This window comes from Netta rufina (assembly GCF_964035555.1).
Source record: "Netta rufina genome assembly, chromosome: 11".
Classification (NCBI taxonomy): Eukaryota; Metazoa; Chordata; class Aves; order Anseriformes; family Anatidae; genus Netta; species Netta rufina.
Genome location: NC_140134.1, coordinates 7,852,382 through 7,876,110, shown reverse-complemented (window position 1 = coordinate 7,876,110; position 23,729 = coordinate 7,852,382). Strand labels below are relative to the sequence as shown.

General features: G+C 36.7%; 1 protein-coding gene across 1 annotated transcript in view; it reads left to right on the top strand.

Annotated features, from left to right (window-relative positions):
• The window catches only part of VPS13C (vacuolar protein sorting 13 homolog C), a gene marked incomplete at its 5' end in the record, with an annotated part of 90,128 nt that overhangs the window by 50,885 nt on the left and 15,514 nt on the right, over positions 1–23,729 (top strand). Inside the window, 25 exons of the mRNA XM_084293187.1 lie at positions 2,569–2,798; positions 3,288–3,380; positions 4,373–4,738; positions 5,697–5,786; positions 6,197–6,352; positions 7,308–7,572; positions 8,383–8,543; positions 9,060–9,181; positions 9,448–9,742; positions 11,097–11,486; positions 12,352–12,456; positions 13,194–13,358; positions 13,652–13,780; positions 15,834–15,967; positions 16,355–16,481; positions 17,678–17,913; positions 18,244–18,394; positions 18,937–19,077; positions 19,869–19,950; positions 20,056–20,125; positions 20,965–21,076; positions 21,863–21,976; positions 22,529–22,665; positions 22,955–23,036; positions 23,486–23,599. Of these exons, the coding sequence (XP_084149313.1) occupies positions 2,569–2,798; positions 3,288–3,380; positions 4,373–4,738; positions 5,697–5,786; positions 6,197–6,352; positions 7,308–7,572; positions 8,383–8,543; positions 9,060–9,181; positions 9,448–9,742; positions 11,097–11,486; positions 12,352–12,456; positions 13,194–13,358; positions 13,652–13,780; positions 15,834–15,967; positions 16,355–16,481; positions 17,678–17,913; positions 18,244–18,394; positions 18,937–19,077; positions 19,869–19,950; positions 20,056–20,125; positions 20,965–21,076; positions 21,863–21,976; positions 22,529–22,665; positions 22,955–23,036; positions 23,486–23,599 (4,067 nt within the window). The remainder of the gene's footprint in view (positions 1–2,568; positions 2,799–3,287; positions 3,381–4,372; positions 4,739–5,696; positions 5,787–6,196; positions 6,353–7,307; positions 7,573–8,382; positions 8,544–9,059; positions 9,182–9,447; positions 9,743–11,096; positions 11,487–12,351; positions 12,457–13,193; positions 13,359–13,651; positions 13,781–15,833; positions 15,968–16,354; positions 16,482–17,677; positions 17,914–18,243; positions 18,395–18,936; positions 19,078–19,868; positions 19,951–20,055; positions 20,126–20,964; positions 21,077–21,862; positions 21,977–22,528; positions 22,666–22,954; positions 23,037–23,485; positions 23,600–23,729) is intronic.

The window sequence follows — 23,729 nt, the reverse complement described above, 5'->3', positions numbered from 1 at the left end:
CTTGCTATCAGACTTAGACAATATGAAGAACAAATACAATCTAAATTGTCCATAGATTACTGATATAGATAATTGTCCATAGGTTACTGCTATATTAAGTAACCAGGTTGTGCTCTGCAACAGAACTAAATACTGAAAGTCATCCCGCTACTTAGTATTTTTACTCATCTTATTTACTCTTGTTTCTGCGAAGGAAGCAAGACTGACTATGTGGACAGTAGTTAAAGTAAAAAAGAACAACTTGCTCCTCAGATGTGAGTGGCAAAGAGTGTCTTTTCTATTTGCAAGCTAAGAGTTTTGAAACTGTATGTTGGTATTTCAACAGATAATAACTGTTTGTTATTGTTTCAAAGATATGGTAAACTAAGTTTTTCATGAAGGCAACTTTTCTCTTTTTGGTTAAAGACTGAAGGTATGGTATGATGAAACAAGGGCACAAAAGACCACTTTTGAGTTGAGTTTTGTTGGGTTGTAAGTGATAGCCAGGCTCACCTGACTTGTGGTCTGACCTCGTCTGTGGGCTGTGTTGTTTGGACTGTTACCCACAGCCTTATCTTTTGGGAACTTGGCAGTGTGTTGAGAGTGAGCCCTAGGTTTTATGAATTGTTCTAGTTCTGTCAGCAGTTCACTTCCTTTCTTCTTCCCTTGATGGAGATGTGCCAAGTCCCATGATAAAGGAGGAATGATACACATGCCAGAAAAAGGGTACTTTTAGTGGCTGCTCAAATGTGTTGGCTACTCAAATGTGTTGCTGGCTGCAACCAATGATGCCTGGCTTTCTTTGCTTTTGCTGGTGTAGCACCCCAAGCCTCAACTTGGCATTTTGTTCAATTGCATGGGTACAATATTCTGATGTTTCCAGCAAGTTTCCCACAGCATTCTCCTCAAGAAACTGGCTGCTCTTGACTTGGACTGGCGCTCGCTTCGTTGGGTTAGAAACTGGCTGGATAGCCGGGCCCAAAGAGTCGTGGTGAATGGAGTCAAATCCAGTTGGAGGCCAGTCACTAGTGGCGTCCCCCAGGGCTCGGTGCTGGGGCCGGTCCTCTTTAATATCTTCATCAATGATCTGGACGAGGGCATTGAGTGCACCCTCAGTAAGTTTGCAGATGACACCAAGTTAGGTGCGTGTGTCGATCTGCTTGAGGGTAGGAAAGCTCTGCAGGAGGATCTGGATAGGCTGCGCCGATGGGCTGAGGTCAACTGCATGAAGTTCAACAAGGCCAAGTGCCGGGTCCTGCAGCTGGGGCGCAATAACCCCAAGCAGAGCTACAGGCTGGGAGAGGAGTGGTTGGAAAGCTGCCTGGCGGAGAAGGACCTGGGAGTGATGGTGGATAGTCGGCTGAATATGAGCCAGCAGTGTGCTCAGGTGGCCAAGAAGGCCAACGGCATCCGGGCTTGTATAAGAAGCAGTATGACCAGCAGGGCTAGGGAGGTGATTGTCCCCCTGTACTCAGCTCTGGTGAGGCCGCACCTCGAGTACTGTGTTCAGTTTTGGGCCCCTCGCTACAAGAAGGACATGGAGGTGCTTGAGCGGGTGCAGAGAAGGGCGATGAAGCTGGTGAGGGGCCTGGAGAACAAGTCCTACGAGGAGCGGCTGAGGGAGCTGGGCTTGTTCAGCCTGGAGAAGAGGAGGCTCAGGGGCGACCTTATCGCTCTCTACAGGTACCTTAAAGGAGGCTGTAGCGAGGTGGGGGTTGGTCTGTTCTCCCACGTGCCTGGTGACAGGACGAGGGGGAATGGGCTAAAGTTGCACCAGGGGAGTTTTAGGTTGGATGTTAGGAAGAACTTTTTTACTGAAAGGGTTGTGAGACATTGGAACAGGCTGCCCAGGGAAGTGGTGGAGTCACCATCCCTGGAAGTCTTTAAAGACATTTAGATGTAGAGCTCAGGGATATGGTTTAGTGGGGACTGTTAGCGTTAGGTCAGAGGTTGAACTCGATGATCTTGAGGTCTCTTCCAACCTAGAAATTCTGTGAAATCTGTGAAGTGCTAGGCTCAGGAAACCTATGTAACGAGTACTAGCATGCATGAGGGTTGCACACACATATACCTCCTGATCATTTAGAACTGAAGTGTCTTGATCCATCATTAGTATGTTAGAGTCCTCCTTTGAACTGAGATACATGTGATTTTATCCTGTTTGGAGGCTGAGTGGATACTCAGACAAGAAATCAAAATGAAATTAACAGTGTACAATTAGAAAATCTTCATGCTAAAGAATGCTTTAGGTATTGAACCAGACGATAACTGTTGTGAATTTGGCTTTATAGAGCCATTACTTAGGTTGATTGCAGAGCATTGAGCAAATAATGCTTTTATATAGTATCAAGAGACAGTTTCTTCAGAACGAAACTGCTGACCAGTTTGCTGCTGATTTCTGGACACTGTGATTTTACTTTTTAGTGAAATACTTTTTAGTGAAATAGCATTACTCTAAAGACTGAGGTACTTGTAAAATTTATACCTTTAAAAACTATGTACCAATTTTTATGCATAGTTGAGGTATTAGATATATAATAATGCTGTTGAGCCTGTTATATTCAAGGGTGGTTTTACTTATTTTCACAGAAACATCTGTATGGCCAAATATGAGAGTAAAAGCTGTGATCATGGATCCAGAAATTGTGTTTGTTGCTAATTTGACGAGTGCTGATGCCCCTGCCTTAAAAGTTTCTTTCCAATGTGACTTATCTATGAATTCGGGAAAGCTTGCGCAGAGGATGACTGCTCAAGTGAAGGACTTCAAAGTGTTGGCTTGTGCCTTTCTCAGAGAAAAACAAGACAAGAGTGTTACTAAGGTATGAAAAGTTGATTTCCAGAATGAAAAAATTAGTGACAACTGCTGGCAGGCATGTCTGTTTGTTGGTATATTCGTAACACTCAGAAAACTCAGTTCTCATGTAATTATTATGAAGATAGGAAAGGGCTGTGTGTATGTGGTGTGCCGTTTAAAAGTGAATCATTTGACAGAATGCACAGGACTTCATCACATAGATCTTTGTTTAAAACCTTTGTGGTGGATCATTATGTTGAAGTAAAGGCTTCTTAGTGAAGAAACTGCATGAGGGATTTTGAAGACTAAGAATACATCTATGCAACTTTGTTTACTGCAATTCCAGCGATTTTGCATGCTGGAATGAAGCACAGTAATGTAGAAAGAATGCTGTTACTTGAAAACAGTTATTTTAATGGGTCAGCAGCCTTTTGTCAATGGGATTAAAAAATACAAGTATTTCAAAAGGCTAGAATCCAGGAGTAACCTTAATCAAATCGTATTTTTCTCTCAGGTGTTACAACCATGTTCTCTGGTCATGGAAAATATGAGGCATGTTTCAGGGTTACAAACTGTGGTACTAACAGTTGAGGAAGTTGTTATAAAGGTAAGTTAGATTATTAAAGCTGTCTTGGGAAGAAGAGCTTCATTTCTAAAATGAGCTGTAGTTTAGTTTCTTTAATCCATGTATCCCTATTGAAAACTTCTGTTTCTTCTATTAGTTTAATTTTGGAAACAGGCATTTTTGTTTTTCAAGGCTGCTCTGAGTTGGAAAAATCATTACATATTTATTGTTTTGGTTATCTCTTGGCAAAAAAGGGCAAATTTAAATATTGGATACTAGGATTCCTCCCACTAGTTTCTTCCAATTTTATGAAACAACCCTTTTCCTGCCACTGCCACTATTTTTCTCTTCAGAGAGGTTTATAAACAGGAATGTGCACAGAAGTGCATGTTAACTTAAGGCTCTTAATGTGATTTCCATGGTAATAACACAATGTGAAAAACAGTGTTCTTAGTAGGTAATTTATTAAGCAAATTTAAAGTTATCTCTGAGTATAACTTGCTAACTTTCCTATAAAAATCGTCATACTTTTGTATTTCTGATCTGAAAGAATAGCCAGTAATGAAATTTAAATTGGAAATAATAGTATGTTGTGTTTAAAGCTTTTGACAGATGTACTGTGCCTTTAAGTGAAATGGTAATGTACATAACTGATAGCTTTTTTGAACACCTTGAAATTCTTAAAAATTAATTTTTAAGTGTTGATGATTTACAGTGTAGGAGGGAAAAGGTGTCTGTTGGCTGCTGTTGTGGGAATACTATGTATCGGTGAAAATGAAATTGCAATCTGAGAATATTCTTCTTGATCTGTGGGATTGTGAGAGAGGAACTAGGAAAGGTTGTGGGAAAGGAGAATAAGAGGAGGTACATGAATAGGTTCTGTTTCTGTTTTTTAGGTAACTTTTTTTTAATTCTGTATACCTGTATCAAGAACCTAAGAGTTACTTGCCATTTTCATTAGTCATGTATTTTATGTGTTCATCAATTTTAAAATGTTTTGAGTAATAGAGGATTTTTTGTTGTTGTTGTTCAAGATCTCACCAATAATTCTAAATACTGTGGGGACCATTATGGCTGCCCTAAAGCCAAAACCAACAGAAGAGGATTCTAGAGGAGCAACTGAAGTTTGTGAAAATTTGTGGCAAGTGAAGCCTTTAGATCAGTACAATGCTTGGTTTCTTGGTGTTGATGTAGCTACGGAAGCAACAGAAACTTTTAAGGACCATGAGCATGCTGTGAAACAAGAGAAGTTTGACGTTGTAGTGAGATCTGTTCAGATCACCTTGGAATGTGGTCTGGGACATCGCACTATCCCTTTATTGTTGGTAGAATCTGTATTTTCAGGTGTGCTTAAGAACTGGTCCTCACTGATGGAGGTCTCTGCTGATATGTCACTGGAGGTTTGTACAATCCAATTATTTGCAATTTAAAAAGTTACTGCACTTACCATAATGTTCAAGTAACTTCACTTCTGGTAGTGTCTACCAGTAGTTGAGTTAACAATAGGTTTACATTATAATGGTCTTAGGAATTATTCAGTAGGCAGGCAAGTATTGAGTAAGCATAGCATGTTTATTATAGGAATTATATAAAAAGATCAGCACTAATATACGCGAATTCAGTAGGAGCTTTTAACGGCAATTACTACTGTGAAATAATTAACTTCTATATAATAATAACTCCGTTCTTTACTGGTTATGCAAATAACCTTCTTTGCATTGTTAGGTGTGAATGTCATAATAGAGTATGGCAGATGCATACTTAATCATATAAAATGAGGTCCCAAAAGGGAGGAGGGATGAGGAAAACAGCTGAAAGTAAGCTTCCGGAATTGCACCTGGCAAACGGTTCTTTATTCAGATTTGCAGTGTTTGAAGAGAGATGAATATTTATGGTGGCATTTAGATGAGTTGTTCCAGTGGGCCAGATCTAGACTAAAGAGATTTTGTTCAGGCCAATTGCTATTTCATAGTAAAATGAAGTACTTGCATTGTTAAAGTTACTGATCTCAAAGTCATTCTCACGGACACCATAGAAGAGAACAGAAACGGCATTGTATTAATAAAATGTGTTAAACAAAAAGCTATGTATTTACTAGGCTGTTCGGTCCTATTTCTTTATAAGTAAGCCAGATAGTTAATACTTTAATAATTATGTCACTGAAGAAAAAACGTATGATGTATTTCACTTGTGTGTATTGATTTTTGAAGCTGTTAAAAACTAATACTAGACTTCTGAAATGTGAAACAGATTAAAACAGTTTTTTTAGTGTTCTAATTACTTTAGGAAGGAACTTAGGAACTCATACTTAATTTTGATTCTTTCTTTGTTCATACTTAATTTTGATTCTTTCTTTAGGTCCATTATTACAATGAAACTTTTGCAGTATGGGAGCCTCTTATTGAAAGAATTGAAGGAGGAAAGAAGCAATGGCGTTTAAAGCTGGAAGTATGTAAATGTACTGGAAACTGTAAATACTTGGTTTGAATAGACAGTTTTATTTTGGTAATTTTTTCTAACAGAAAGGTGACCATTAAAATGCTGTTGCTTGGAGGGAGCTACAGAATTTCTCAGGGAAATATTCAGTCTGTAGAAATCTGAGTAATGTTACTTGTCTAGTGCATGAGCAAAGTATAGCATGCAACCACACACAGAAATGGAATAAAATAACTTGCTTGCCTTCAGTATTGGAATAAAGTTTCCATGTTACTGACAAGTTTAAGATGTATTACAGATTTATGAGGTAAGGTAGGTATTCTTTGCTTGGAAAAAGTTTCAAGTGTAGAGCAAGCTTTTTCCTGTTATAGGAGGAAGTAGTTCAATATGTTCATAATTGCCTATAGAAATTTTGGTTTTAGATGAAGACTAACCCTGTCCAAGAGAGAAGTTTGATGCCTGGCGATGATTTTATTATTCTTCCTGAACCACAAACTGCAGTTAACATTTCTTCAAAGGATACAATGAATATAACAATATCCAAATGCTGTCTCGCTGTTTTCAGTAACTTGGCCAAGGTAATCCTAACAGGCAAAAGGTGCCAAATTATTTAGCTTTGGGGGAAGTTCTGACTTCTGAAGGGCTTTCTGTGCTGCTTTCTCAAGCTAGAGATTGTTTTAGAGCCCTGAGAAAAATGTTACCTAGCAGGAGTGATAGCCCTTTAGGGGTAAAAAAAAAAAAGGTGGTGCTGGCTTTTGCAAGGGAGGTAAATTTCTGTTAATATGTCAGAAGATGGATTGTAAGAAACATCTGTGTTTATTGGAGGGCTTTATTTTCATTCAGCTTGCTGCTTCTTTGTAAGACTTGTTCCATAGTAGAACACTAAGAAGAGTGTGCATTTTAGGGTTGGCTGTTAAACTGTAAAAATAGAAAGTTCCATGTTTTTTAATTCTTTTTTCCTTATTTTTTCTTTTGGTAATGTGCACACTTCTGAGTGTCCAAAGCTTTTTTTTTTTTTTTTTTTTTTAGTGGGAGAAGAAATTTTGGTGACTATATCAAGTCATTTGTACAGAATCTTTCTCACTCCCAATTGTTTTAAATTTTAAATGAACAAGCATTCTCTAAGCAAGTGTATTGGGGGGGGGATGGGGGTGGTCAGGGGTCAGTTAATACTACTTCTGTGTAATAAAACATGTTAGTAAGCTTATGTTGTGATTAAGTACTAAGTATGTGCATGGTGAATGTGTTTGTGAATTTGGTGTACCGTATCTTTTAGTTTTCTCTTACAACTCTCCAACAACAATGAAAATATCCCTATGAGGAAGGAGCATGAATACTTAGCATGGTATCACTTGCTGTTAGCTACAGAACAGTGAAATCGCACATAATTAAACTTAACTTCTCTGAAGTATTACTATAGATATCTATCTATATATAGTGTGTATATAGGGAGTTTTATTTATATATATATTCAATATTTACTTATGGTTACATACTCATTATTATATTAATTTAATTATGGATGTTCTGCAGGCATTTTCAGAAGGGACTGCATCCACGTTTGACTATTCCTTTAAAGACACGGCTCCTTTCATAGTGAAAAATGCCCTGGGTGTTCCTCTCAAAGTGCTTCCTAGCTCCAGTTTTCGGATTGTTAATTCAGTTGAAAAAGCAAATGTGAACCTTGTAGAAAGTGGCCAGAACATGGAACTAGAATACTCAGTTTTTGAAGCTCCTCAACAAGGAAAGCTGTCTACATTGCATCGGCAAGAGAGTTCCATCTTCTCTTTAAATTTAGGTATTGTAATAGGGAACATGGCATGTTGCTATACATTGAGAATGGGAAAAATGGGGGAGTCAGCATGGTTAAATTCAATGTAATTAAAATTTAGGGTGAAGTATGTTATGTTGAAACTACTTCCAAGTACTGATAGCAATTGAAAACAGACTAAAACCAGCTACTGCTTGCTTCTTAAAATGATGCAAAATTTATTCTGCCCAGTTTTCCAGAGAATGAAAAGTACAGTATTTTTCCTACCTCCTTGAAGAAAATGGAAGATGCTTTAGTGTAGTCATTGATAGATCATCTTAAAGACTCCTGAGACATAGGCTTGTGGGTTCCAACTCCTGTTAAACGGGATCTTAATTTCTCAGCATCCTTACTACCCCTTTTTTTTTTTTTTTTGTAGTTAGTTATTTTACTTAGAGCATTTATGAATATTCTGTATTTCCAGCTTTGCTAGAGAATATTCCTAGGGGCACAGGACATAATAACTCCTCATACATAATTTTTTTCCCCCTTTCTTTCCAATTCCTTATGAAGATACTTGGCTGTGATGAAAAGATAATGCTCAGTGTTGCAGTTGTCAACTTAAAAAAATGACCTATTCATCATAAAATGACATTATGGAAAGTTAAGATCTTCGAGTTTTCTTCCTTTAAGCTTCAGTTTTCCCTTGTGCTCAAATGCCACTTAAAGTTGTTTTTGCCAGAGGGCAAATTTGACAGTTATTGCCGAGTCTAGAGAAACATAAATATTGTTCAATTCTTAAAAATGGTAATGTGATTTATGTTTTGCACAATTAACACGTGTATTTTTATGGATTAGAACTTCAAGGATACAATGAAGTGGTAAACATTCCCATTGCCAAACCAGGGCGGCGACTGTACAACATTAAAAGCCTTCTTGTTGATCGTACAGACTCTATTATTGTCCAGATAGATGCTACAGAAGGAAACAAGGTTGTTAGCGTACGATCTCCTTTGCAGGTAAACAAAATAAAACCTGAAATAAATATTCTTTCTTCTGAGTGACTTGGCTTTTCTTACTTTTTTTTTTTTTTTTAAGATAGTACTTTTCCCAAAAGCTAATTAAAGGCAAATTACTAAGTAATGTACTGTATTTGTTAAACTATTTTTTTGTGTATACTATACACATTTTTTTTCTGGGAGATGAAAAGTTAGAGTTTTGTTGTAAATTACTCTTTGTTTAGCTTTTTAATATCCAGAACATGGAGTTTGGAATACATACATTGTTTGTGGTTTATTTTAAATGCATTTTAAGCATGTTTTTCAATTCATAGAACTTATAAGGAAGCATAGTCTTCTTGTATGCTTGCATGTTGTTCTCCTTCAGAATTGTATTTGTTACTAAGATGTGTTTAAGTCTATTGTCCAGGTGAATGATTAAATCTACTATTTTTCTTCCTTTTTGCTATTCATATATTTTCTTTTAGAAATGAGTACCAAACAAATGTAATGAAAGGTTATGCTTTTTCATCTTAGATCAAGAACCATTTCTCCATCCCATTTATAATCTATAAACTGGATAGGGACTCCAGATCACTGGAGCCGATTGGCGTATCTAAGCCAGAGGAGGAATTTCATGTTCCTTTACATTCATATAGGTATGTTCCTTTCTGTTCTATAGGGCTATTGTTTGCAAGACTGATACACAAATATAGCATTATTGTAGAAACTTAAATTTGTAGTTGGAACACTTCCTGGTTGGGTAAAACAAAATAAAAATCCAACAAACAAAACTGTCTTTATTAGGTAATTACACAGTGTGCTTGCAAAAACCTTCCAGAAAGTCAGCAATTGCTTTCAGATGGGTGATGGTAGCTGTCGATGCAAGGATATCGTATGTACCTGTTCTGTTCTTTTGCCGTAGGTGTCATTTATATGTTCGACCAACAGGAACATTAGAGGGTCAATTCAGAGAGTCCACGACTTACATTGCCTGGAGAGAAGAGCTACATAGAAGCAATGAAGTGAAGTGCTTGTTACAGTGCCCAGCCACTGAGATGAATTTTTTGCCTCTAATAGTCAGCTCAACAGCCGTACCCGATCAACTAAATTTTATTTCAGCATCTGGAGAGGAGTGGGATCCTGCCTACATTATCCACCTTTATCCTACGCTGACTGTGAGGAATCTTCTGCCGTACTCCTTGAGATATTTACTTGAGGTAGGTTATTCCGTGTTTCTGTTTTGAAGTGCTTTCCTTGATTTTAATGAAGATTCGCATACACTTCGAACTGGAGGTGAAAGTAGTGTAGAAGATACTGAATGCTGTTTATTGTATTTTCTTTTGTAAATTACAAAGTTGGTTGATGGATTAGCCCTGGGAGTTTGGGGGATTAGTTATTTTTTTTTGGATCTACTTTGCCAGTTTCACTTTGCTCCTGAAATATTAATCCTGTATTGTATTGGTCTACCTCTTAAATCCTTCTGAGACCCTGTTCATATATTGCAGGATAGCTTTTGTTTCACAGGGAAAGATATAAGGAAAAAAAGCCTGAAAGTACAGGTGCTTTTCTTCTATGTAGAAAGACAACTGGTCTCCATTCCAACACTGACTCTTAGTATACTGAGTGCTACTGTGAGGCCTCCATTGCACAAATCAGAGGATTTCTTTGCAGAATCCTATGCAGATGTTCTTGATCTACTTCTAGTATCTTGTGTTTCTAACACACGTTTTCACAGAAAAAGCTGAATGATTCTGGTAAATAGAAATAGTATGAGGATCTGCAACTATCATCCTAGTTTGTTCTTTTTTGTCCTGGTCACACAACTGGCTGTCACATTCCTTTAGATCATCCTTTTGCTTCTGTCTGCTATAGTAAGAGCACTATTACCAATTTTCCTTCCCTTCATTCTACTTCAGTACCCAAAGTCAAAGAATGTAGAACAGTGTGCCATTGCCTTAAATAAACCAGTAATTCAAATCTGTTTCTGAAGTAACTTCATCTGTAGGTGAGCTTATAGTCTTTATGTCCATCAACTAACAAAGCCTGGCCACTGCTCAATATGGTATGATACACTGTTTTTTTTTTTTAGCTAAAATGAGGAAAGCTGCTGTTCTGAGGTGCTGTTCTCTAAGGAGCGCTGTGGTACCCAGCAGTATGGCACAGCTGCCGGATTCCTGTCTTGTGCGTTGTTTCATGTGAAATGTCTTGGCTGTGCATTTGCAGCATAAAAAAAATCAGTATTGCACCTAGTAACATTGCCACGGAAATGAGAACTCATTGCCAAAATCTACTGGAAGTCATGGAGGAAGGAGGGAACAAGGACAGGGGATACATTGGAACTCATTTGTATTCCTGAAATCTAGGATTTTTAGTCTTTACAGTCCTGCAAGAGAGTGCAATTGACCTCAGGTGATTCATAGGATTGAGCTCAAATGAAAGTGATTGGAAGTTGGGATATATGATACTAAAATGAAGCACGAGTACCCTGAAAGACAAGAAAAATGCTGTTTTGTGAATACGCACATTTTACATGTTAAAAGCTTAATTTGTTCCTTACAATTTTTACTACAGGGAACAGCAGAAGCCCGTGAATTGCTAGAAGGCAGTGCTGCAGACGTATTTAATTCCAGAATCGCTCAGGAAATAATGGAGCTTGTCTTGATAAAATATCAAGGCAAAAACTGGAATGGACATTTTCGAATTCATGACGGGATGCCTGAATTTTTTCCAGTGTGTTTCACCTCTGATTCTGCAAAAGCGATGACAGTGGACATTTACATACACACCAGGAGAATCGGAAGCCGTATGATCTTGTCTGTGTTCAGTCCATATTGGATAATCAACAAGACTTCCCGTGTTCTCCAATATCGAGCTGAAGACATTCATGTGAAACATCCAGCGGATTACAGAGATATTGTTTTATTCTCCTTTAAAAAGAAAAATATTTTTAGTAAAAATAAGGTATGGTTATTTTAGATGATGGTGGTAGTGCTATTAAAATCCTGCTTTGAAGCTGAAAACTGAGCTGCCCTTTCCATTCCATCTACACCCTCAGGAGAATTTTGTCTAAGTTTGGAAGCTGGGTGACCATATAAAGTGGGTAGGTCTTGAACAGTCAGTGGGTACCCTCCCAGCTTACCTCCCAGAAAATTCTTCCATCTGGTAGAGGAATTTAATGAACATATGCAAGATGGAAGTAAATACACCTGGGGAGGTATGTTCCAGTGAATGAAGAAAAATCACAGACTTGTCTTAATCACCTAGGTGCTTTGACATTTAACATGCACAATGTAAATAATCTGTCCAATGTTAAACCATACTTCTTTTATATTGTTTTAGCATAGTATTTGCATGGTCAAATGAAGAGTACTGTGGCAAAAGATAATTTTTTTTCTTTGTAATGTGACTCCTCTTTCCATTTTGTTGTATTTTTTTTCACCCAACAGTAATGGAAGCAGTTGAAGAAACAGTCTTGACAAGGTGTTACTTTGATTCTTTTCATTCCACTTCCCCTTCCAGTTTGTAAAGCACTACAAAATTGTATTCTTTTCCATCATTGTGTTTGCTCTCCGTAACCATATATTGTTACTACCTTTATTGTTAGATTTTTCCCAGACATCAAGCATAGACTAACAAATGAGAATATGAATACTGATACTACATGCTTAAGCTTATCATAAGTTATAGAAGGTTTTAAAAGCACTTAAATGTCTTTTTAATACTGCTACATGTGATATAGAAGCACTCCATAATGCATGAACTTTAAAATTAATTTATTGAATCATTTTCCATGTCCATGTCCTTTTTTTTTTTTGTGTGTGTGCAGATCCAGTTATGTATTTCAACAAGTGCATGGTCCAGTAGCTTTTCCCTTGATACTGTAGGAAGCTATGGATGTGTCAAATGTTCAGCTAATAACATGGACTATCTGGTAAGAAAGCTCTGATGTGTTTTGTGGGGTCTTTTTAGGCACTTTTGTCTTGATTTCTTTATTTTCTTCATTTTGAGGCCTTTGTTTCACTACTAACGCTGCTTTTAAATCGTGGAAATATTTAAGATCTGTGTCTGGTGACAAGTAGTTTCACCAACAGAAATTCCAGTATGATTTGTCATTGTGTTTCACATAACAAATGTCTACTATTAGGTTGTTGGAAAATACACTAACCTTGATAGTGAAGACAAAAGAGTTCATGTTCTAAACTCGTAAGTGTTTGGGATTGTTTAAAGCCTCACTGTAAACAATGGCCATCTTTCTTTAAACTAATCTCCAGAGCTAAGCAGAATAAAAATTGCAATATATTCTGCTGTTGGAAGCACAGCTCCGAGTAATAGTGTAGAACTTCATTTCCATGTACTTTTAAATTGATTTCTTATGATATGATCATTTTAGGTTGCCTTGATTTACAGCAGAGGTGTTCCTGTTGGATTTTTCCCTGCTAAGCTGGTACTCATACTACAGCTAAAACTGTTTGTTTACCGTTGTGCTAATGCTGCATAGTGCACCACATTTTACTGCATGCTTCTTTGTCCTGTTACTGCAGGTGTTCAGAACAGGAGTATTCTGTTAGCCTTTTTATTTACTGTCATGTTGGCTTTCCTTTACTTCCATTCTGACTTTTCTTTGAATCTTCATGTTAATTGTTTGATCAAATTGTCCTTGTTCAACAGGTTGGAGTTAGCATCAAAATGAGTAGTTTTAACCTTACCAGGATAGTTACGTTCACTCCATTCTACACAATAGCAAACAAATCTTCTCTGGAACTAGAAGTTGGAGAAATTGGTCCTAATGGCTCTTTGCCGACTAACAAATGGAATTATATATCAACTTCGGAGGTAATATTTCTGTTTGCTTCCTTTGAGCATTATCATAGATGAATAGCTGGTCTCTAGCTGTCACCTAAGAAAATAAGGTTTCTATAAATGCTCCATCTTCTCTGCTGGTGTGATGTGGATGCTTCACACATCTCAGGGCATTTAGATAATTTACTAATTTTACTTGTTATATCTGTTAGAGATGAGAGTGACAACTGGGGCATCTGAATAGGTGTCTTGCGCAAGACTATTTACTACTGTTTACTATATTAAACCTATTCAAATGGTTCAAGTGCTTATTTCTTGTTTTATAGTGTCTTCCATTCTGGCCTGAAAACTCATCTGGTCAACTTTGTGTAAGAGTAGTTGGCTATGAAAGCTCATCCAAACCATTCCTGTTTAAAACCCCAGATAATGGTACTCTGCTGAGGCTGGAAGAATTGGTGAGACTATGACTTTGTGTGGTCCGTTTTTAATACTCTAATTTAGTTTTGTGCAATTGAACTTAGTACAGCTTGATTCCCCAAGTTGATTGAGATGGAAGCCTTGTACTTTAAGGTTGTCGTGCATTGCACTTTAGTACAATTAAAAAAAAAAAAAAAAAAAGGGCTGTGAATCAAGTCGACAGTATTCTCAGGGTTTTCACAGTTTTCAGTGAAGATGATCTAGGTTTGACAAGCTTATAGGAAGCTGAACAGCTCTAGCACTATTAAATTAAAAATGATATACTATAATGGCAAAAGTTGTGAAATTGTCAGGTCTTGTCCTTGTGGGGGACTTCAACTTCCCAGATGTATCCTGGAAATGCAATACAGCTCAGAGGAAGCAGTCTAGGAGGTTTCTGGAGAGGGTGGAAGATTCCTGAGGCAGCTGGTTAGTGAGTCTGCCAGGGGAGGTGTCCCACTGGACCTTCTATTCAAAAACAGGGAAGGACTGTTGGGAGATGTGGTGGTTGGAAACCATCTTGGGCAGTGACCATCAAATGGTAGAGTTCTCTATTTTTGGTGAAGTCAAAAATAGACCAATAAAACTGCTGTCTTAGACTTCTAGAGGGCAGACTTAGAGCTGTTCAGGACACTGGTTGGCTTTTGACACTGTTTCCCACAGCATTCTCCTCAAGAAACTGGCTGCTCTTGACTTGGACTGGCGCATGCTTCATAGGGTTAGAAACTGGCTGGATAGCCGGGCCCAGAGGTGCGGTGAATGGAGTCAAATCCAGTTGGAGGCCAGTCACTAGTGGCGTCCCCCAGGGCTCGGTGCTGGGGCCGGTCCTCTTTAATATCTTCATCGATGATCTGGATGAGGGCATTGAGTGCACCCTCAGTAAGTTTGCAGATGACACCAAGTTAGGTGCGTGTGTCGATCTGCTTGAGGGTAGGAAGGCTCTGCAGGAGGATCTGGATAGGCTGCACCGATGGGCTGAGGTCAACTGCATGAAGTTCAACAAGGCCAAGTGCCGGGTCCTGCACCTGGGGCACAACAACCCCAAGCAGAGCTACAGGCTGGGAGAGGAATGGTTGGAAAGCTGCCAGGCAGAGAAGGACCTGGGAGTGATGGTGGATAGTCGGCTGAATATGAGCCAGCAGTGTGCTCAGGTGGCCAAGAAGGCCAACGGCGTCCTGGCTTGTATAAGAAGCAGTGTGGCCAGCAGGGCTAGGGAAGTGATCGTCCCCCTGTACTCGGCTCTGGTGAGGCCGCACCTCGAGTGCTGTGTTAGTAAAATCTTAATTCTTTGTGAATTTAACCTCTCCTAGTATTCGGGAATGTGTATGTAATGATGGCATATTCAGATAAACCTTTGGAGATAATGCTTCTCATAATTTGCTGAGATACAAATGATGGTGAAGATAACTTATCTCTCCAAGTTTGCTGAAGCAGCTGGAAAGGTTGTTTTTAGAGCACGACATCTACATTGATTTAGAGTTCTGTTGGCACACTTGTGTATTTTATTTAAGTGTATTTGTGTATTTTATTTTTATTTATTTATCTTGAAAGCCATTAAAAGAAAGCGTTGATGTGATTTATTGGGAGGTTTCATCAATAGAATTTTTCTGTGCATTGATTGCTTTGTTAACAATCATTCTTGTCATACCTTTAAGAACTTTGGTACAGTTGTCTAGACTTTTAAACCTAACTTTCATTTTTATAATGTAAATAGAAGGGAATGTCTGGCTATAGTTTTTATTGAACTTACTGAATAAAGTAATTTTAAAAATGTTATGCTTCTAATTTTTAAAGTGATTTTTTTTAATAATTGGAATCTAATTTTTGAATTAAGTTAAACCTACAGATAGCTTGTGAATACTCCTAGTGTCTTAATTATGCCACTGACCTAAACGTTTGAGGTTACTGCTACCAGATAATGAAGATTGTTTCCTTTTTTTTCATTTGTGAAAGACCTATGGAAGACAGATATAAAAGTAATAATTCAGTCTGTTCTAACTTGAGTTTATGTATAGAACAAATAATGAAATTTCTCTCTAACTTTCTCTTCAGAATGGGGGCTTATTGGTAGATGTGAATGTGTCTGAGCATTCTACTCTTATAAACTTCTCAGATTACCATGAAGGAGCTGCTCCAGCTCTAATTGTTAACCATACTTCATGGGACTCCCTCAGATATAAACAGAGGTATGTGAAAGAAACAATTCATCATTAGTTGTTTAACTAGTAGATATGCTTTGAGCAGAAAGTAGTTCTATTTTAACATTATGGTGAAAGGTACCATTAAAAAAATATCATACACTTTTGAAGTATTTTTTTCCTGCTTTTAGTCAGTCCTTATAGCTTGAGAAAGTGGAAAGAGTAAAGTAGTAGTATAGATAGATCATAATTCATGGGCAGTGTAGCTATAGTTGGGCTTGTTTGCAGCTGGTAGCCTAGACCTTTCATGCTTCACCCCTAAGAAGCTGTAGTAGTGGAGTATACAGTGCCATGATCTGTATCACTTAAAGCAGTAGTCTTAAACAGCAAATCCTATTGTCTTTCTTACTATTATTCTTTTTTTCCTAACTGCAGTGGATTACAAGAGGAAATGGAGTTGAAACCAAAGCAAGTATGTCTGTTCGCATGGACAGATCCAACCAAAACAAGAAAATTGACTTGGGGCTACTCCCAAAATTTTGGTGAACATGACCTACTGAAGGTAAATCTCAGAAGGGGAGAAGTAAATACTTGAACTGGTCTAGGACTATAGTAAGTCCAAAAATTTTCCAAGAGAAAGCTTCTTTAGTAACTTCTCATCTCTGTCTTGTCCTGCAGGAATTTTTTGAGTCTAATCTCAAGTAGTAAGATTTTAGGTATTTAGATTAACTAACTGCCGGATTTCATACAACCTCCAGCCTGTGTTTTCAACATGATTTTTGTGGATATCAAAGAAAAATAGAATTCGAACCCTAGAAGTATCCAAATAATACGGTGGATGACTAATAGATCACTTCTCTAGCAGTGCTGCATTCAGCTTAAATAGTTATTTAGAGCTGGAGAAAAACCCTAACTGGTTGTGAGTGTAGCCTTCTATGGGAAACGTTTGCATGAAGTAAAAAAAACAAGTTGCTCGGTGAGAGCTATTTTCGTGGTTGTAGCTCACACAATTAAAACAGGCCAAGATCTGAACTGCAGGCACAAGAGCGAGCAATGATCAAGTTGGAAAATGAGTGAAGGGAGAGGGGAGAACAACTAAAAGGAGTGGTAAATCTAGGATAAGACTGAGCAAGTATTTTGTTAAGGAATGGGGAAGTGAGCACTTACTGTATAGGCACTTTCTTGAGTCGGAATTTTTACATGTATTTTAAGATGGTTTCAGTTTGCATTAAAACTGTTTTCCTTGTAATATCATTATGATAACATACATGACTACTTTGGCCTTCTGAGGAATGGATTTTAACTATCTCTGTTTTGACTCACAAATTAACAAACAAGAAATCTCTGCATTCAAAATGCAGAACTTCTTAAAATCATTAACCATTTTTACACCTTTGTGGTATGTGATTTAATTAATTCTACTCACATGACCTAATATTATAGGTCATTTCTTTCACTGTGAAGACTTTGTTCCCTAATCATTGCCAGTGTTCTTCTCATCTGCAATTATTGCTGAAATGCCTACACTTCAAAAGGAAAAACAAAACCAAAACAAACTAAAAATCCCACACCCTTCTTGCCAATGCTTGGAATACAACATTGCACTAAATCAGCATGATAAAGTAAACAGAATAAACAAAAAATTATTATTTTGTTTCTTTATTTTGCATGTGTGCCAGTAAACTTGTTTATATACATACAGCAATATTATTCCTGTAATATACCTATACAAGTATATATATATTTTTTCCAATACAGGATGAATGTGGCCAATTTCCATATAATGCAAATACTCAGATACACTGGGTTTCTTTCCTGGATGGACGCCAACGAGTGCTGCTATTCACAGATGATGTTGCATTAGTTTCCAAAGCATTACAAGCAGAAGAGATGGAGCAACCTGATCAAGAAATAAACTTGTCAATTCATAGTCTTGGACTTTCTCTTGTTAACAATGAAAATAAAAAAGAAATCTCTTACATAGGAATTACTAGGTACTGCATATAGAAGCCTAAAAACGCCTTTGAATAATCAAAATTTGACAGTCAATTGTAATTCTAGCTGTACAGTTGAATTGGTGGTAAATGTCTTTCCCATGAGATCAGTATAAGTGGAGCCTCTTAAGCAAAATTAATTTCTGCCTTTATTCCTATTGTGCAATATGAATAATTGGGATATAATTGCTCTATTTCTTAGCTTCTATAGAAAAAGAAGTAGTATTTTGTTCGAGCCTGAAAAATGAGGATTATATCTTTTCACATGGTTTGTGTGCATAAGAAAGGCTTAAGTACTTTTAAATTGTAACCTTCTTGTATTTCCTGCAGCTCTGGTGTTGTTTGGGAACAGAAACTGAAGCAGAAATGGAAACCATTGAATCAAAAACAAATAAACCTGTTGGAACAAGCTTATCAAAAATATCTTTCTAAGAGTGCTTTCCAAGGTCCAGGTTGGCAAAAACTAGACAACAATACTGAGGTATGATTGGAGTTTCAGTATTTAAATGACTGCAGTATGTGAACAACAGTGAAAACAGACTTCTGTGTTGCTAATTAAGAATAAGAAAAACACAAAATGAACAGAAAACTTTGTTGGACTTTTTTCATACTCTATACGGAATATCTTGTTTTGAGGTAATACTGAGGCAATGTTGAATTATTTTCCATAGTTTTCTTAGTAAGTACCAGATCATGTTTTGGGATCAGGTTAGAAACATCAGCTGGGAACAGTTGAATGTAAACATCTGTAATTGTACCAGTGTGAGATAACTCATGAATTAGTTATTACTGTTATTATGACACAGAGGTACTTGATTTGAACAAGTGAAATTGCAATGTAACACGCTTCTCAAACTAACTTGTGATTTTCTTTCTTTTCTGTGTGAATACTTGATGAGAGTTATTTCAGTAATTAATGGTATCATGAAGTAATGGAAATCCAGGTGTTACTAGTAATGTGTTTTTCTTTATCCTAAGGCTTAATTAAATGATACATCAGCTCTGCTTTCTGATTATTACCAGGTGAATTTTAGTAAAGTTCCAATGGAAATGCGTCTCCCAGTTAGATGTAGCATCCGACGTAGCTTCCTGTCAGGAATTCAGGTTGAATTCAAACAGTCACCTCACCAAAGAAGCTTACGAGCACAACTATATTGGTTGCAGGTAACATCTTTCATCATGTTCTACATACTAAAAACTTCAGATTTTTATTTTATTAATTTATGTGCATGAAGAGGCATCTCCGAATCTTATGCATGTGGTTCTTTGCTCTCTGATGTCAGGGTAGTAAAAATGCTATGAATACTCATTTGTGGGAAAGTAGTGCATTCCATTATTTCATTTCAAATGGAAAAAATTACACAAAATTGTGGTTTACTGTAAAGCAGGGTGCTATCATGAAAAACACATTTTTTGCTGTTTTTAGAAGAAGGAAAAAACAAGAACCTTTTTCAAAATGTATTGACCATAGCTTGTATATTATCATGTAACACCATGTTCTAGGTAGTGTACCTAGAGATTCAGACCTCTTAGTGTAGAAAAGCAATCTGTCTAGTGGTAGGTAGACAAGAGACATCCAAATCTTCAAAACCAGTATCCAGTAATATATCAGTGTGTGAGAGTTTAACAGTGAATTAAAGTGCGCTACTTTTTTCACTGTTGACTTTTTTACTGAGTCAACATATACCATCAGTTTCAGACCCTCTAAATGAATCTCTGTAAGCATCCCACAACCATCTGACCCTTTACAAGTAAACAGGTAACATCCTGAAATAATTTCAGCGAAATCTTTCTCACTTTCTCCTTCCCCCAAAATGTGAATGACATTCTTCTTGACCACCGTTCATTTAAAAAAAATAAATCTCGGGCCTTCTAAAACTGCAGTGGTTTTTGATTAAAATGGTCCTTGATTATTGTGTCATTAAAACATGGCTGTAATTATGCAATAATTTTAGGTTGATAATCAGTTACCAGGATCGATGTTTCCTGTTGTGTTTCACCCAGTGGCCCCTCCCAAGTCAATTGCTTTGGATTCAGGTAGGTAAAAGCTGTTAATAATAGCATCCTTACTCAATATTGAAGGTAGTAGCTTGGCAAATTTTTTAATATATGCTTACATATATATATTTTTTTTCAATTCAGAACCAAAACCGTTCATTGACATCAGTGTCATCACTAGATTCAACGAATACAGCAAAGTTCTGCAATTCAAGTGAGTTTAGCAGTGTGTTGTAATACTACCTTAGAGAGTTTAAACCTTTTTAGAAGTGAACCCTATTTTTAAAGGTCAAATTGACTTATCCAAACCACTCTTGACTTGAATTGAGTTTTAAATGTCTCTAGTGAAAAAGCATCATTCTAAAATAAGCTTACTTTTAGAAAGTAAGGACTGGCCCGGTTAAAAAAAACTCATAGAAAAGTTCTTAAGTAATTGGAATGATGCACCTTCTACTACAGCATCAGAGGTGCATGTCTGCCTGTTTGCTTTATAGTGCTGGGTTTTTTGGTGCTCTAACAACAGACAACTCATACAGTCTCTAATGTAGCTCAAGGCTGTGTTTTACTGTGAAATATATGTTCTGTACTTAACATGTCTGTCTTCATTTGAGTTCTTGCACCATGAAGTGAGATTAAAATAAACTGATAGTTACTAATGCAAGTTTTTCTACCTAGCTTATACTGATAAAATGTTTGAGGACGGTGAATTTTAATAAAATAAATACTCAATAATATGCCGTCTGGAGAAAGGCAGTTGACTAAGAGGAATACATATGCTGTTTAAGTGATAACCAAAGGAGCATGTAGAATTATAAATATAATAGGTAATTGGTGATGGTTAGTATTTTTAAGGTAAATTTTCAAAGTGTTAAGATAGCAATAATCTACAGTAAAGCAACACACAGTTTCATGTGGCTGGCAAGCTCTCCTAACTATAAATATACAGTAAATACTGTAGACAGTCCTACTACGCAATATTATATAGCGAAACTTACAAAAAGTATGTGGTATTTGAATGTGTACAAATACACACTGTTCCTATTCCTGTTTTAGATACTTCATGGTTCTTATTCAGGAAATGGCACTGAAAATTGATCAAGGCTTTTTAGGAGCACTTAATGAACTTTTCACTCCATCCACAGATCCAGAAGCTGAAAGGCAAAGGGTAATGTATGGGAGAAAACAATTTTTACCACAATAGATCCTTATGGACCTATGTGATTTCTCTGAATATTGCATTCGAGAACAGTGAGTAAAGGGACTTTTAAAGATAATTCTTAGTGAAACATTGAGATTTCTGTTGAACATTTGGGGTTGAGTATTTTTAATGGACAACTTTGAGAAACTGATACTGTGTTATGTATAACTGTATTTTGTTCTTGTAATGATTCATTAATTGTTTGACACAGTTGTTTCAACTGTAGCTAGAAAGCGTTACAGGTGCTAGATGAAATAAGCGTAGGGTATAGTGGTCTTCCAACTGATTAATCTGTGTGTTCATAGTGTATTCTGCTTTTCGTCTTTAGGGAGCAGAAGACAGTGATTTTTACGGCTTTGACTTAAATCTTTTATTCAGATACTGGTCAGAATGATCACATCTTGCATTTGACGCTAGTGTGCATAGGAGTCATTCTCACAAGCTTCTTTTTCTAAGAAATGTTACCTTCAGATGTACTGTCTAAAATTCTGATTTGGCAAAGAAATACTACTTTTCTTATACAAAAGTAGTTAGTCCATTTCCAGTTTTGGAGGTGCTGGCCCTTTAGTTGCTAGAAATTTTATTATATTTGGATATGATTATGCGTTCTGCTGGTTTTTACTCATATATATATATATATATATATATATATATATATGCATAACATATACGTATTTCTATGTTATTTCTGCCATTATGTATGTTGATGAAATAACCTTCTGTTCCATTTTCTTTTTTTCTGTATTAAAACAGTCTAAATTAATTCAGCAAGACATAGATGCACTTAACACTGAACTAATGGAGTCTTCCTTAACAGACTTGTCAATGCTGAGCTTCTTTGAGCTTTTTCATATTTCTCCAATTAAGGTATGTAATAGAGACAATTTGAGTTAATAAAAGGCTATAAATGACTTCTTAATTCCTTGTAGTAAAATATGTGCTCAGATCAACCTTTTAGGTAATTGAGTTCTTCGTAGTGTCTTTGGAACTGTGATTTTTTTTTTTAATGTTCTCTGGAGCTTAATACCCCATTGAAAAACTTACTAGTAGTCTAAGAGTAGAAACGGCACTTAACTATTGCTTAGTGGGAGGAATCAATGGTTATAACATTGAAAAAAGCTATATAAAATCTGAATATATCTGAAATATCTAGACAAGCTGTCTGTTAAACGTAGGAGGGGGCTGCTTCTTTTATTTGTTTCTATTATATTTGCACATGTAAACATACGCAAAGTTATTTTTTATAGGGCAATTTGGCACTGCTCTATGTGAAAATACATATAAATGCATACATTATCAAAGCAATACCATTGTGAGTTCAAGCATGTTTGTTCAAATAGTACATTTCTTCAAAGGGAATAAAATACACACTTGACACTGTTTCAGCACTGGTTTGTTTAACTAATTGTTTCTTGACAGTTGCATTTGAGCCTGTCTCTGGCTTCTGGTGGAGAAGCATCAGATAAGGGTCAAGAAATGATAGCCATCCATTCCCTGAATTTACTGTTGAAAAGTATTGGAGCTACTCTAACAGATGTGGATGATCTTATTTTCAAGTAAGCTAATAAAGATTTTTCAAATGATTTCAATATTTTGGGAAAAAAAAAAAAAAAAAGCTAGAGTATACATTAATAAATAGGTCTGTGTTAAACTTTGCTGACTGACACTAGTAGAAATGGGTAAAGCCTTTTAGGAAAGGGAGGAATGGAGGGAAGATGTTTGTGCTTCTTTTCTGGGGAATATGGTTTCAGGATTATCTGAAGGAAAAAATAGACCGCTTAAAAGGAAGGAGGTATGGAAGTGAGGAAGTGTGATGTTCAATAACGCACAATACTTGTCTTTCAGACTGGCTTTCTTTCAAATTAAATACCAGTTCTACAAGAGAGACCAACTGATGAAGAGAGTTGTTAGACATTATAGTGAACAAGTAAGTTTTAGTGAAGCCTTTGTGACAAGTTTTGAGTAACTATATTATAGAATGAGGAAAATAGGAAAGAAAAGGTGAATAACTCTAAAGGCTATTTTTTTAAAGTGTATGGTACTGAAGTAGGAATATGATGGCACATGACAGAAATGTAAATACAAAATCCTCTTAAATCTGTTCAATAATCTTGATTTAGTTGCTTTTGTGTTCTTACTGTCTACACATTTCTTCACCACAGTGTTCTGTTGTTTATCTGTGGATATACTACAGCTTTTACCTAAGCCAGTCTTGACTGTAGTAGAAATACTCACATGAGTGCTCTAACACCCTGCTTGGGTAGTCAGTCAAAAAAATATACGAGCCTTGAATTCTAACACTGAACTGTGTAACAACCAATTAAGCTGTTCTTGGTTTTGCATTTTTTGTTGATTTTTTGTTCTTCTTGTTTTTAGTTCCTGAAACAGATGTATGTTCTTGTACTTGGGTTAGATGTTCTTGGAAATCCATTTGGCTTAATCAGAGGCTTGTCTGAGGGAGTTGAAGCTTTCTTTTATGAGCCTTTCCAGGTATGACCTTGTGATTATTCAAACATCTATGAATAGTAAGCTGATGGAATATACATGGAGGATTGTAGTTTTTTGTGTTACTGTACTCTCCACTGTTAAGAAAGCAATGTGTTTTTAATGTTGACATTAG